Raw genomic sequence first — 14,658 nt, 5'->3', positions numbered from 1 at the left:
AGTCTCAGTCTTTCCCTTCAGTAGCTATGTGCATGGAAGTTTTAGGTCTCATGACTGCAGCATCGGACGCGATCCCCTTATGCTCGTTTTCATATGAGACCTCTCCAGCTTTGTATGCTGAACCAATGGTGCAGGGATTATACAAGGATATCACAATTAATATCCTTAAATCCCAATGTTCGACTATCTCTGACTTGGTGGTTAGATCACCATCGTATAGTTCTAGGGGCCTCTTTTGTTCGTCCAACCCTAGACAACAGATGCAAGTCTTTCTGGTTGGGGAGCTGTTTCGGGATCTCTGATAGTGCAAGGGGTTTGGAAATCTCAAGAGGCGATATTACCAATCAATATTTTGAAACTCCGTGCGATTTTCAGGGCTTCTCAGATTTGGCCTCTGTTGAAGAGAGAACCGTTCATTTGTTTTCAAACAGACAATATCACAACTGTGGCATTTGTCAATCATCAGGATGGGACTCACAGTCCTTAAACTATGAAAGAAGTATCCTGGATACTTCAAAAAACAAGAGCAAGAGAAGCGCGGACTCAAGTGTAGCATTAAAAGTTTTAATTGTTATATAACACACATAAGGTTTAAAAACTCACAAGATGCTTGTAGCATATGTACATATCATAGCCGTCTGCTATAGATGTCCCAATTTCCGATATCACTCAGAGTCTGTATCCCGTAGTATTTAAAGTTCCAAATTTCCCCTGGTTGTAAGAATGCTCGTTGATTACAAGCCGACAGAACCCGCTCTGCAGTCGCGGGAAGATGACGTCTTACGTGCATAGGACAATAGACACGTCCGTGGATAGTATGGAAAATTACGGATCCTCAGAGGGACCAAAAAAAGCTGTATGCTTCAACGCGTTTCTTCCCGATCGATGGGACTTTGTCAAGAATACTGCAACAGCTCCTTTGAGGCCCTTATATACCGGAGTTTTTTTGATACTACTCCCACTTAATATAAATGTAGATATTTGATAGTAGGTATATAACGGGCTCACAGAAGTGCAAATTGTGTGTAACATTCACCAATAAACTTAATCACTTACCATAATAAATAAAATATTTAAACAAATATATAATACACATTTTGCAATTCCCCTAACCATTCTATATCGTTTATATTTCCCTTCATTATGTAAAAAGAACATATTTGATCCTGATTAATTCATACCCTAATAGAAACATTTGAGAAGCAGTGTACTCCAGAATATAATAATAAATATATATGCAGTGTACTCCAGAATATAATAATAAATATGAATATAAAGACGCATTATTATACATTTAAAAACATAGAATACATGTAATAAAACATTTTATTGAATAAGATTAAATATATAGTGTTATAAAAACGCCTTAATGTCTAACTCTATATTTAACCCTTTTGGCTCAAGACAATCTAGAGTTTTTATCCAAAAGGTTTCCCTTTGTCTAAGCTTCAGTAACCTATTAGTGTCCCATCTATCTTGTGCAACCCATTCTATAATTTAAATACTAAGATCCTTGGGATTTTTATTGTGGCAAATTTTAAAATGATAGGACACTCTGTGGTTATCAAAACCTGTTTCTATGTTGTTTATGTGTTCTCTAAGTCGATACTTAATTTTTCTTTTTGTCCTTCCAACGTAAATTTTGCCACATTTGCAGCTGAGTTGATATACTACATAATTGGTGTGACAAGTGCACCTAAATTTGCACTTGTATGAGCGACTACCATCAAAATTGATGGTAGTCGCTCATACAAGTGCAAATTTAGGTGCACTTGTCACACCAATTATGTAGACACTTATAGATACTAATCATACTACCTTTACCAATTTTGATGGTAGTCGCTCATACAAGTGCAAATTTAGGTGCACTTGTCACGCCAATTATGTAGTATATCAACTCAGCTGCAAATGTGGCAAAATTTACGTTGGAAGGACAAAAAGAAAAATTAAGTATCGACTTATAACGAAATAACAGAAACAGGTTTTGATAACCACAGTGTGTCCTATCATTTTAAAATTTGCCACAATAAAAATCCCAAGGATCTTAGTATTACAATTATAGAATGGGTTGCACAAGATAGATGGGACACTAATAGGTTACTGAAGCTTAGACAAAGGGAAACCTTTTGGATAAAAACTCTAGTTGTCTTGAGCCAAAAGGGTTAAATATAGAGTTAGACATTCAGGCTTTTTTTTTATAACACTATATATTTAATCTTATTATATAAAATGTTTTATTACATGTATTCTATGTTTTTAAATGTATAATAATGCGTCTTTATATTCATATTTATTAATTTCTGGAGTACAATGCTTCTCAAATGTTTCTATTAGGGTATGAATCGGAATTAAATATGTTCTTTTTATATAATTAAGGGAATTATAAACGATATAGAATGGTTAGGGGAATTGCAAAATGTGTATTATATATTTGTTTAAATATTTTATTTATTATGGTAAGTGGTTAAGTTTATTGGTGAATGTTACACACAATTTGCACTTCTGTGAGCCCGTTATATACCTACTATCAAATATCTAAATTTACATTAAGTGGGAGTAGTACCAGTAATACCGGGACGAAACGCATTGAAGCATACAGCCTTTTTTTGGTTCCTCTGAGGATCCGTAATTTTCCATACTATCTACGGACGTGTCTATTGTCCTATGCACGTAAGACGTCATCTTCCCGCGACTGCAGAGCAGGTTCTGTCGGCTTGTAATCGACGAGCATTCTTACAACCAGGGGAAATTTGGAACTTTAAATACTACGGATACAGACTCTGAGTGATATCGGAAATTGGGACATCTATAGCAGACGGCTATGATATGTACATATGCTACAAGCATCTTGTGAGTTTTTAAACCTTATGTGTGTTTTATAACAATTAAAACTTTAAATGCTACACTTGAGTCCGCGCTTCTCTTGCTCTTGTTTTTTGTAGTACTTTCGGTTGGGATCTTTGGAGTTAACCCTTTTTGGAGGAGCAGCAGGACTATTTTTTGGTTAACATTAACCTATCATCTATTTGATATATGGACTTTGATTTTTGAAAGTATTGCCTTTTGGATTGGATATCACGTGTCAATATATGGACTTTTATATGTGTAAATATTATCAAATCATATTTTAAATGTTTTTATGATATATTTATGTTTCTCATGATGGTTTAATTTTTTAGATATATTATTATCAGGGGGTAAGATTTATGGTACAGTGTACATTTTAATCATATTCTTAATTTTTTAGTAATTTATATTAGCGCCTTGTTGTGTGTATTATTACACACATTTTTTTTGTATCCCAGATACTTGCTTGGGCGGAATCCAGCTCCTTTCTAATATCTGTGGTTCATATCCCAGGTATAGACAATTATTTCAGCCGTCAGACTTTACATCTGGGGGAGTAGTCCCTCCATCCAGATGTGTTTTCTCAGGTTGTTTAGATGTGGGGTCTTTTAGAAATAGATCTAAAGGCTTCTCATCTAACAAGAAACTTCCCAGGTACCTGTCCAGGTCCAGGGATACTCAGAGTGGATGCGTTGACACTTCCTTGGTGTTATCAACCTGCTTATATTTTCCCGCCTTTAGTTTTTCTTCCAAGAGTGATCTCCAAAATCATCATGGAGCAATCACTTGTGCTGCTGGTGGCTCCAGCATGGCCTCACAGGTTTTGGTATGCAGATCTTGTTCGGATGACCAGTTGCCAACCTTGGCCACTTCTATTAAGGCCGGACCTTCTGTTTCAAGGTCTGTTTTTCCATCAGGATTTCAAATCATTAAATTTGAAGGTATGGAAATTGAACGCTTAGTGCTTAGTCATAGAGGTTTTTCTGACTTTCTGATTAATACTATGTTTCAAGCTCGTAAATCTGTTTCTAGAAAGATTTATTATCGACTTTGGAAGACTTTCATTTCATGGTGTTTCTCTCATAAATTCTCTTGGCATTCTTTTAGAATTCTTATAATTTTACAGTTTCTTCAGGATAGTTTGGATAAGGGTTTGTCTGCAAGTTCATTGAAGGGACAAATGTCTGCTCTTTCTGTTTTATTTCACAGAAAGATTGCTAAGCGTCCTGATATTCACTGTTTTGTTCAGGCTTTGGTTTGTATCAAGCCTGTCATTAAATCAATCTCTCCTTCTTGGAGTCTTAATTTAAATACTTTCTTGGAAAGTGTTTCTTTTGACCATCTCTTCTGCTTGACGAGTTTCTGAATTATTTGCTCTCTTGTGAATCTCCTTTCTGATTTTTCATCAGGATAAGGCAGTTTTGCGGACTTCATTTAAATTCTTATCTAATATTGTGAATTCTAACAAAATTAATAGAGAAATTGTTGTCCTTTCCTTGTGTCCTAATCCTAAGAATTCTTTGGAGAGGTCCTTACATTCTCTGGATGTGGTGAGAGCTCTGAAATATTATGTTGAAGCTACTAAAGATTTCAGGAAGACTTCTAGTATATTTGTTATCTTTTCTGGTTCCAGGAAAGGTCAGACGGCTTCTGCCGTTTCTTTGGAATCGTGGTTAAAGCTTTTGACTCATCACGCTTATTTGGAGTCGGGTCAAATCCCGTCTCAGAGAATTACAGCTCATTCTACTAGATCAGTTTCCACTTCATGGGCTTTTAAGAATGAAGCTTCAGTTGATCAGATTTGCGAAGCAGCAACTTGGTCTTCTTTGCGTACATTTACTAAATTCTACCATTTTGATGTATTTGCTTACAGGCAGCTGTTTCAGTTTGATTCTTCTGCTTATGATTTAAGTTTTTTCCTTTCATTTATGAAAATAAACTTATAATTTGGGTTGTGGATTTGTTTTCTTCAGTGGAAAATGGCTGCTTTTATTTCTCCAACATAGGTGTGTCCGGTCCACGGCGTCATCCTTACTTGTGGGATATTCTCTTCCCCAACAGGAAATGGCAAAGAGCCCAGCAAAGCTGGTCACATGATCCCTCCTAGGCTCCGCCTACCCCAGTCATTCTCTTTGCCGTTGTACAGGCAACATCTCCACGGAGATGGCTTAGAGTTTTTTAGTGTTTAACTGTAGTTTTTATTATTCAATCAAGAGTTTGTTATTTTAAAATAGTGCTGGTATGTACTATTTACTCAAACAGAAAAGAGATGAAGATTTCTGTTTGTATGAGGAAAATGATTTTAGCAACCGTCACTAAAATCCATAGCTGTTCCACACAGGACTGTTGAGAGCAATTAACTTCAGTTGGGGGAACAGGGAGCAGTCTCTTGCTGCTTGAGGTATGACACATTCTAACAAGACGATGTAATGCTGGAAGCTGTCATTTTCCCTATGGGATCCGGTAAGCCATGTTTATTACGATCGTAAATAAGGGCTTCAAAAAGGGCTTATTAAGACTGTAGACTCTTTCTGGGCTAAATCGATTCATTATTAACACATATTTAGCCTTGAGGAATCATTTTATCTGGGTATTTTGATATATAATATCGGCAGGCACTGTTTTAGACACCTTATTCTTTAGGGGCTTTCCCAAAGCATAGTCAGAGCCTCATTTTCGCGCCGGTGTTGCGCACTTGTTTTTGAGAGGCATGGCATGCAGTCGCATGTGAGAGGAGCTCTGATACTTAGAAAAGACTTTCTGAAGGCGTCATTTGGTATCGTATTCCCCTTGGGGCTTGGTTGGGTCTCAGCAAAGCAGATACCAGGGACTGTAAAGGGGTTAAAGTTAAAAACGGCTCCGGTTCCGTTATTTTAAGAGTTAAAGCTTCCAAATTTGGTGTGCAATACTTTTAAGGCTTTAAGACACTGTGGTGAAAATTTGGTGAATTTTGAACAATTCCTTCATGTTTTTTCGCAATTGCAGTAATAAAGTGTGTTCAGTTTAAAATTTAAAGTGACAGTAACGGTTTTATTTTAAAACGTTTTTTGTACTTTGTTATCAAGTTTATGCCTGTTTAACATGTCTGAACTACCAGATAGACTGTGTTCTGAATGTGGGGAAGCCAGAATTCCTATTCATTTAAATAAATGTGATTTATGTGACAATGACAATGATGCCCAAGATGATTCCTCAAGTGAGGGGAGTAAGCATGGTACTGCATCATTCCCTCCTTCGTCTACACGAGTCTTGCCCACTCAGGAGGCCCCTAGTACATCTAGCGCGCCAATACTCCTTACTATGCAACAATTAACGGCTGTAATGGATAATTCTGTCAAAAACATTTTAGCCAAAATGAACCCTTATCAGCGTAAGCGCGACTGCTCTGTTTTAGATACTGAAGAGCATGACGACGCTGATAATAATATTTCTGAAGGGCCCCTAACCCAGTCTGATGGGGCCAGGGAGGTTTTGTCTGAGGGAGAAATTACTGATTCAGGGAACATTTCTCAACAAGCTGAACCTGATGTGATTGCATTTAAATTTAAGTTGGAACATCTCCGCATTCTGCTTAAGGAGGTATTATCCACTCTGGATGATTGTGACAAGTTGGTCATCCCAGAGAAACTATGTAAAATGGACAAGTTCCTAGAGGTGCCGGGGCTCCCAGAAGCTTTTCCTATACCCAAGCGGGTGGCGGACATTGTTAATAAAGAATGGGAAAGGCCCGGTATTCCTTTCGTCCCTCCCCCCATATTTAAAAAATTGTTTCCTATGGTCGACCCCAGAAAGGACTTATGGCAGACAGTCCCCAAGGTCGAGGGAGCGGTTTCCACTTTAAACAAACGCACCACTATACCCATAGAGGATAGTTGTGCTTTCAAAGATCCTATGGATAAAAAATTAGAAGGTTTGCTTAAAAAGATGTTTGTTCAGCAGGGTTACCTTCTACAACCAATTTCATGCATTGTCCCTGTCGCTACAGCCGCATGTTTCTGGTTCGATGAGCTGATAAAGGCGGTCGATAGGGATTCTTCTCCTTATGAGGAGATTATGGACAGAATCAATGCTCTTAAATTGGCTAATTCTTTCACCCTAGACGCCACTTTGCAATTGGCTAGGTTAGCGGCTAAGAATTCTGGGTTTGCTATTGTGGCGCGCAGAGCGCTTTGGTTGAAATCTTGGTCGGCTGATGCGTCTTCCAAGAACAAGCTACTTAACATTCCTTTCAAGGGGAAAACGCTGTTTGGCCCTGACTTGAAAGAGATTATCTCTGATATCACTGGGGGTAAGGGCCACGCCCTTCCTCAGGATCGGCCTTTTAAGGCAAAAAATAAACCTAATTTTCGTCCCTTTCGTAGAAACGGACCAGCCCAAAGTGCTACGTCCTCTAAGCAAGAGGGTAATACTTCTCAAGCCAAGCCAGCTTGGAGACCAATGCAAGGCTGGAACAAGGGTAAGCAGGCCAAGAAACCTGCCACTGCTACCAAGACAGCATGAAATGTTGGCCCCCGATCCGGGACCGGATCTGGTGGGGGGCAGACTCTCTCTCTTCGCTCAGGCTTGGGCAAGAGATGTTCTGGATCCTTGGGCGCTAGAAATAGTCTACCAAGGTTATCTTCTGGAATTCAAGGGACTTCCCCCAAGGGGGAGGTTCCACAGGTCTCAGTTGTCTTCAGACCACATAAAAAGACAGGCATTCTTACATTGTGTAGAAGACCTGTTAAAAATGGGAGTGATTCATCCTGTTCCATTAAGAGAACAAGGGATGGGATTCTACTCCAATCTGTTCATAGTTCCCAAAAAAGAGGGAACGTTCAGACCAATCTTAGATCTCAAGATCTTAAACAAGTTTCTCAAGGTTCCATCGTTCAAGATGGAAACCATTCGAACTATTCTTCCTTCCATCCAGGAAGGTCAATTCATGACCACGGTGGATTTAAAGGATGCGTATCTACATATTCCTATCCACAAGGAACATCATCGGTTCCTGAGGTTCGCATTCCTGGACAAACATTACCAGTTCGTGGCGCTTCCTTTCGGATTAGCCACTGCTCCAAGGATTTTCACAAAGGTACTAGGGTCCCTTCTAGCTGTGCTAAGACCAAGGGGCATTGCTGTAGTACCTTACTTGGACGACATTCTAATTCAAGCGTCGTCCCTTCCTCAAGCAAAGGCTCACACGGACATTGTCCTGGCCTTTCTCAGATCTCACGGATGGAAAGTGAACGTGGAAAAGAGTTCTCTATCTCCGTCAACAAGGGTTCCCTTCTTGGGAACAATAATAGACTCCTTAGAAATGAGGATTTTTCTGACAGAGGCCAGAAAAACAAAACTTCTAGACTCTTGTCGGATACTTCATTCCGTTCCTCTTCCTTCCATAGCTCAGTGCATGGAAGTGATCGGTTTGATGGTAGCGGCAATGGACATAGTTCCTTTTGCGCGCATTCATCTAAGACCATTACAACTGTGCATGCTCAGTCAGTGGAATGGGGACTATACAGACTTGTCTCCGAAGATACAAGTAAATCAGAGGACCAGAGACTCACTCCGTTGGTGGCTGTCCCTGGACAACCTGTCACGAGGGATGACATTCCGCAGACCAGAGTGGATCATTGTCACGACCGACGCCAGTCTGATGGGCTGGGGCGCGGTCTGGGGATCCCTGAAAGCTCAGGGTCTTTGGTCTCGGGAAGAATCTCTGTTACCGATAAATATTCTGGAACTGAGGGCGATATTCAATGCTCTCAAGGCTTGGCCTCAGCTAGCGAGGGCCAAGTTCATACGGTTTCAATCAGACAACATGACAACTGTTGCGTACATCAACCATCAGGGGGGAACAAGGAGTTCCCTGGCGATGGAAGAAGTGACCAAAATCATTCTATGGGCGGAGTCTCACTCCTGCCACCTGTCTGCTATCCACATCCCAGGAGTGGAAAATTGGGAAGCGGATTTTCTGAGTCGTCAGACATTGCATCCGGGGGAGTGGGAACTCCATCCGGAAATCTTTGCCCAAGTCACTCAGCTGTGGGGCATTCCAGACATGGATCTGATGGCCTCTCGTCAGAACTGCAAAGTTCCTTGCTACGGGTCCAGATCCAGGGATCCCAAGGCGGCTCTAGTGGATGCACTAGTAGCACCTTGGACCTTCAAACTAGCTTATGTGTTCCCGCCGTTTCCTCTCATCCCCAGGCTGGTAGCCAGGATCAATCAGGAGAGGGCGTCGGTGATCTTGATAGCTCCTGCGTGGCCACGCAGGACTTGGTATGCAGATCTGGTGAATATGTCATCGGCTCCACCTTGGAAGCTACCTTTGAGACGAGACCTTCTTGTTCAGGGTCCGTTCGAACATCCGAATCTGGTTTCACTCCAGCTGACTGCTTGGAGATTGAACGCTTGATCTTATCGAAGCGAGGGTTCTCAGATTCTGTTATCGATACTCTTATTCAGGCCAGAAAGCCTGTAACTAGAAAGATTTACCACAAAATTTGGAAAAAATATATCTGTTGGTGTGAATCTAAAGGATTCCCTTGGGACAAGGTTAAGATTCCTAGGATTCTATCCTTCCTTCAAGAAGGATTGGAAAAAGGATTATCTGCAAGTTCCCTGAAGGGACAGATTTCTGCCTTGTCTGTGTTACTTCACAAAAAGCTGGCCGCTGTGCCAGATGTTCAAGCCTTTGTTCAGGCTCTGGTTAGAATTAAGCCTGTTTACAAACCTTTGACTCCTCCTTGGAGTCTCAATTTAGTTCTTTCAGTTCTTCAGGGGGTTCCGTTTGAACCCTTACATTCCGTTGATATTAAGTTATTATCTTGGAAAGTTTTGTTTTTAGTTGCAATTTCTTCTGCTAGAAGAGTTTCAGAATTATCTGCTCTGCAGTGTTCTCCTCCTTATCTGGTGTTCCATGCAGATAAGGTGGTTTTACGTACTAAACCTGGTTTTCTTCCAAAAGTTGTTTCTAACAAAAACATTAACCAGGAGATTATCGTACCTTCTCTGTGTCCGAAACCAGTTTCAAAGAAGGAACGTTTGTTGCACAATTTGGATGTTGTTCGCGCTCTAAAATTCTATTTAGATGCTACAAAGGATTTTAGACAAACATCTTCCTTGTTTGTTGTTTATTCCGGTAAAAGGAGAGGTCAAAAAGCAACTTCTACCTCTCTCTCTCTTTTTGGATTAAAAGCATCATCAGATTGGCTTATGAGACTGCCGGGCGGCAGCCTCCCGAAAGAATCACAGCTCATTCCACTAGGGCTGTGGCTTCCACATGGGCCTTCAAGAACGAGGCTTCTGTTGATCAGATATGTAGGGCAGCGACTTGGTCTTCACTGCACACTTTTACCAAATTTTACAAGTTTGATACTTTTGCTTCTTATGAGGCTATTTTTGGGAGAAAGGTTTTGCAAGCCGTGGTGCCTTCCATTTAGGTGACCTGATTTGCTCCCTCCCTTCATCCGTGTCCTAAAGCTTTGGTATTGGTTCCCACAAGTAAGGATGACGCCGTGGACCGGACACACCTATGTTGGAGAAAACAGAATTTATGTTTACCTGATAAATTACTTTCTCCAACGGTGTGTCCGGTCCACGGCCCGCCCTGGTTTTTTAATCAGGTCTGATAATTTATTTTCTTTAACTACAGTCACCACGGTACCATATGGTTTCTCCTATGCAAATATTCCTCCAAATATTTGTATAAAGCACAATTATTTCCAAATTACTTTGTTGATGCTTTTTACTCCTTTCTTTATCACCCCAACTACTTGGCTATTCGTTAAACAGAATTGTGGGTGTGGTGAGGGGTGTATTTATAGGCATTTTGAGGTTTGGGAAACTTTGTACCTCCTGGTAGGATTGTATATCCCATACGTCACTAGCTCATGGACTCTTGCCAATATAAAATAAATTAATTTATCAGGTAAGTTCTTACATAAATTATCTAAAGATCGCTGCACCATAACTTGTCCTATATGATCGGGCTGATTGACACCCCCTGCTAGCGGAATCTGCAGGGAGCGGTATTACACACGCAGTTCACAAGAACTGCTTGTGTAATAATAAATGCCAACAGCGTATGTGCTGTGGACATAATACGCTACAGGAAGGTTCTTCAGGCTGTAGTTCCTAGTAAATAGGTGCCTGTCTTTCTTTTTGTCCCTCCCTTTTTTTTTCGTGGACTCCATAGCTTGGGTATTAGTTCCCAAAAGTAAGGAATCATGGACTCTCACCACCTTAAGAAAGAAAAAATAATTTATTCTTGTCTAATGATAAATTCTTTTCTTTCTTGGTTGTGAGAGTGCACATTTTTTTCCTAGTTGGCTGCAGTTCTAGTTTGCACTTCTTGGGATATTAAAGCTCTTTGAGTAGGGCGTCTTTGCCTCTTCCTGGTGGCCAGGTGATGAATTCCCAAGAGTAAGGAATCATGGACTTTTACCACCAAGACATTTTTTTATCAGGTAAAAATAAATTGAGTTTTTGTTCATAGACATTCACCGGTTTACTTTAAGCCATGGTGCATATGAGGTTTATTGTACCTAGCTTGTGGGTGGAGTAAGCTCTAAGAAGTTTGGATTCTCTAAGACTAGGGAACCCCAGCTATTAATTTGATTTTCTTATGCAATGTTAGTTATGGTTTTCATGTGAGCATTATATCAGTAAACATATCCCTAGAAATGTCCCAAAACCCACTTGACTAAAGACTTTACCAAAAGACATGGTTATTGTAAAGCTAGCATTGTCCAATAGATGGAACAGAAAAGTAATATAAAGTATGTTAACAGAAGCTCACTGGAGTGACAGCTTGCAATTTATTATAGTGTTTTTCTTATACTAAACTTAACTACAGTTCACATGGAAATTACTAAAGGTTTAGAAAAATGATCTGTGCTATAACTACAGTGTCCAATGGAATGAGTGTTTATTTAAAGCACATTGAACAAAGGACAATCAACATACCAACCCTCTCCTTCATGGGTATTACATATATATATATATATATATATATATATATATATATATATATTCACTGGCACATTTCTAACTGGCTAAATTGGCTGTCAGTATAATCTAGTTATGGCATTCACCAAAACTCTTTCACATATGTGCACTCCCCTTTTGATTCTGTGCAGTGACGAGCCTTTGTAGATTGAAGTTGGCATGGTAGTTGCAATATTTCCCTATTTAAAGATGAGCTGTATCAATTAGTGGGTGCTGGACCAAGAAAGTTAGTTTTACACGCAAGATTTTGTCTCCTGCATGTAATGCTTTGTAGTAATATGGATCGGAAATGAAAATCTGCTACTATTATGTATTTAATTGAAGATCAATATGACCTGTGTTCTTAAGTTAGGTGCATAAAGCATAAGCATTTTTTTGTGTTTTTATAAGTAATTGTTCTGATATTATGCAGGACCCGAAGATGAATAGCCTGCAGCAGGTATCTGCATCTGTTGGTGCCAGTGGAGAGAACTGTACTTCAAAGTCAGACCAGGCTGTAGATGCAGCAAAGTCTACAGGTTCAATTTATGTTGCAAAGGTGGGTTCTTAAAAAGCATTGTCAGCCTTTTGTTTTACTGACACATCACTGCAGACATGGTTCTGAATATAGTGTGTATATTTAAAGAGAGAGTAAACCGCCATATTTCCTATCCATCCTTCCCTAACATGCATCATAACATTACGTTCAACAGATGATTCATGACTAGTCAGTTAAAATCTGAGCGATCATTTGGACAAAAGCAGAAATTTTTGTTTAACCAGAATTCATTCCTCTCCCTTCTATAATCTTAGTTTTCATTGCTGTTCTAAACTGTAATTTGGTGGTAACAAGTATGTAAATTATAGTTGTTTATACATGATAGATTAATTTAATTCACAATGGCTTGCTATTATACAGCTGGTGGTGGGGCTTTTTTGTTTCCCCCACGTTGGTACTTTCTTCTGTTTCTAGACTTTTGGCTCTGCTTTGCCATATGTGTAACTGAGTAGGTTAGGGAATTGCTGGAAATATGTAGTGGAGCAATGCTAAAATGTAGGGGTGTTTTGCCTCCTCCTGGCGGACAGGGAAAGCTTTACCCACAAGTGGTGAACATGTGGACACTCACCATCCTTAAAATAAATACATTTATCAGGTATGCATAAATGTTGTTTTTGCTCACTCTTTTTTTTTTTATAGTGAAAGGTAGAAATATATTACTATTAGTCTTCTTACTGGCAAGAGAGTGGAACTTTTAATGGGCACAGGAAAGCTGGGATATTTAAAACACTCATGTCATTTCATCTTTATTTTGCAGCCTAAATCAGCACGGGATCACTTAGCCCTGGCCCTGCATCAAGGTTTGAGCTCAGAAATTCAGCTTAGCAGGGATTCGTTGCATTGCTCCAGTGGATACAGCACTCAGACAACTACCCCATCCTGTTCAGATGACACTCTTCCCTCACATGGTAAGATGTTCACATAAAAAGAAAAATATATGTTGCTTTATTAAATTGAATTTTCATCACCTAATGAGTACTCTTCTTATGACAAAGTAAGGCAGTGTATATAGTCTTCTGTCTTCTTTCAGTGGGTAGAAACTCCTAGAACTCTATGAACACCTTCCCTTTCCACATATAAACCTGTTCTTGTCCTTTTCTACCTATATGGAATAAAGTCATTTGGTTGTAGTTCTGCTTCAGTGTGAAAAGTTGTTTTTTGATGTATTCATTCAGTTTGTAGAATAAAGAAAAAAACTGAAATTATGTCACCCAGTGTAGAAATTACATACACAGTGAATAATTCATGTGTAGTAGCTAAAATATTCACAACTCACACTATCTTCAAACCTCAGCACATAAGGTGGACTTTCTCTGTAAGCCTACACCATTCCAACAACTTTGACTTTCAGATTCAAACCTATAACATTCCATAGCCTTAGGTACGAAAATACTGATTGACGCCAAGAAACCATAGCACCCCCATACACTGGTCAGTGGCAGCATGAGCTTGGGGTTTGCTCAGAATGGACCCAGATTTTTTTTTGTTCAGGCTCATAAATCCTCAGTTTCGTGCCAGATCCTGGAACTTAACTATAGCGCTTTGTGTCTACCGCTTTCCCAACTGAAATATATTTTGTCCTAAAACTTCAGGGAAATGATTGAGGGGCTGTGGGAGAGATGGAACAAAGTCTTACATTTGATGGCAATGTACATGTTTAACTCATTTCTGGAGAGAAGTGATTTGGACAATACTTTCAATTGTGTCCCTCAACAGCCTTATTGAACCCAAGCCCTGGCCAAGTTTGTATAATATGCATCCAGTTGTATCAGATTACACCAAATGGGGCTCAGTCACTTATAGCTACGTCTTATGAAAGACCGATTTAGGTACCGTCATTGAAAATATAGATTGATAAAACCTATGAATTGCTCTGCTTGGAGGAACATGGGTACATTAAAGGGACTTGAAACCCAATTTTTTGTTTCATGATTCAGATAGAGTGTACACTTTTAAAGAACTTTCCAATTTACTTCTATTATCTAGTTTGATTTGTTCTCTTGGTATCCTTTGTTAAATATGAAGCCATGCAGTACTGGAAGCTATCACTCATCTGGTGACACCAGACAAATGTGTGTAGCCACCAATCAGCCACTAGCTCCCAGTACTGGTTTGCTGCTGGGAAAATATATATATATAATTGGAGAGTTGTTTTATCTGAATCAGACAAGTTTAATTTTTACTTTACTGTCCCTTTGAGACTCATAAGGCAGCTTAGTTTCATCAATAAGGTTTTATTGGGAACAATTTTTAGGTGATCTTTACCATACAGATATACA

The 14,658-nt window shown here is 39.5% G+C and overlaps 1 protein-coding gene across 1 annotated transcript in view; it reads left to right on the top strand.

Moving 5' to 3' along the window:
* The window catches only part of LOC128662824 (protein MTSS 1), a 734,156-nt gene that overhangs the window by 631,165 nt on the left and 88,333 nt on the right, over nucleotides 1–14,658 (top strand). Inside the window, exons 7-8 of the mRNA XM_053716804.1 lie at nucleotides 12,254–12,379; nucleotides 13,137–13,287. Of these exons, the coding sequence (XP_053572779.1) occupies nucleotides 12,254–12,379; nucleotides 13,137–13,287 (277 nt within the window). The remainder of the gene's footprint in view (nucleotides 1–12,253; nucleotides 12,380–13,136; nucleotides 13,288–14,658) is intronic.

This window comes from Bombina bombina, chromosome 1, assembly GCF_027579735.1.
Source record: "Bombina bombina isolate aBomBom1 chromosome 1, aBomBom1.pri, whole genome shotgun sequence".
NCBI classification, from domain to species: domain Eukaryota; kingdom Metazoa; phylum Chordata; class Amphibia; order Anura; family Bombinatoridae; genus Bombina; species Bombina bombina.
This window is presented reverse-complemented; position numbering and strand designations above follow the sequence as displayed.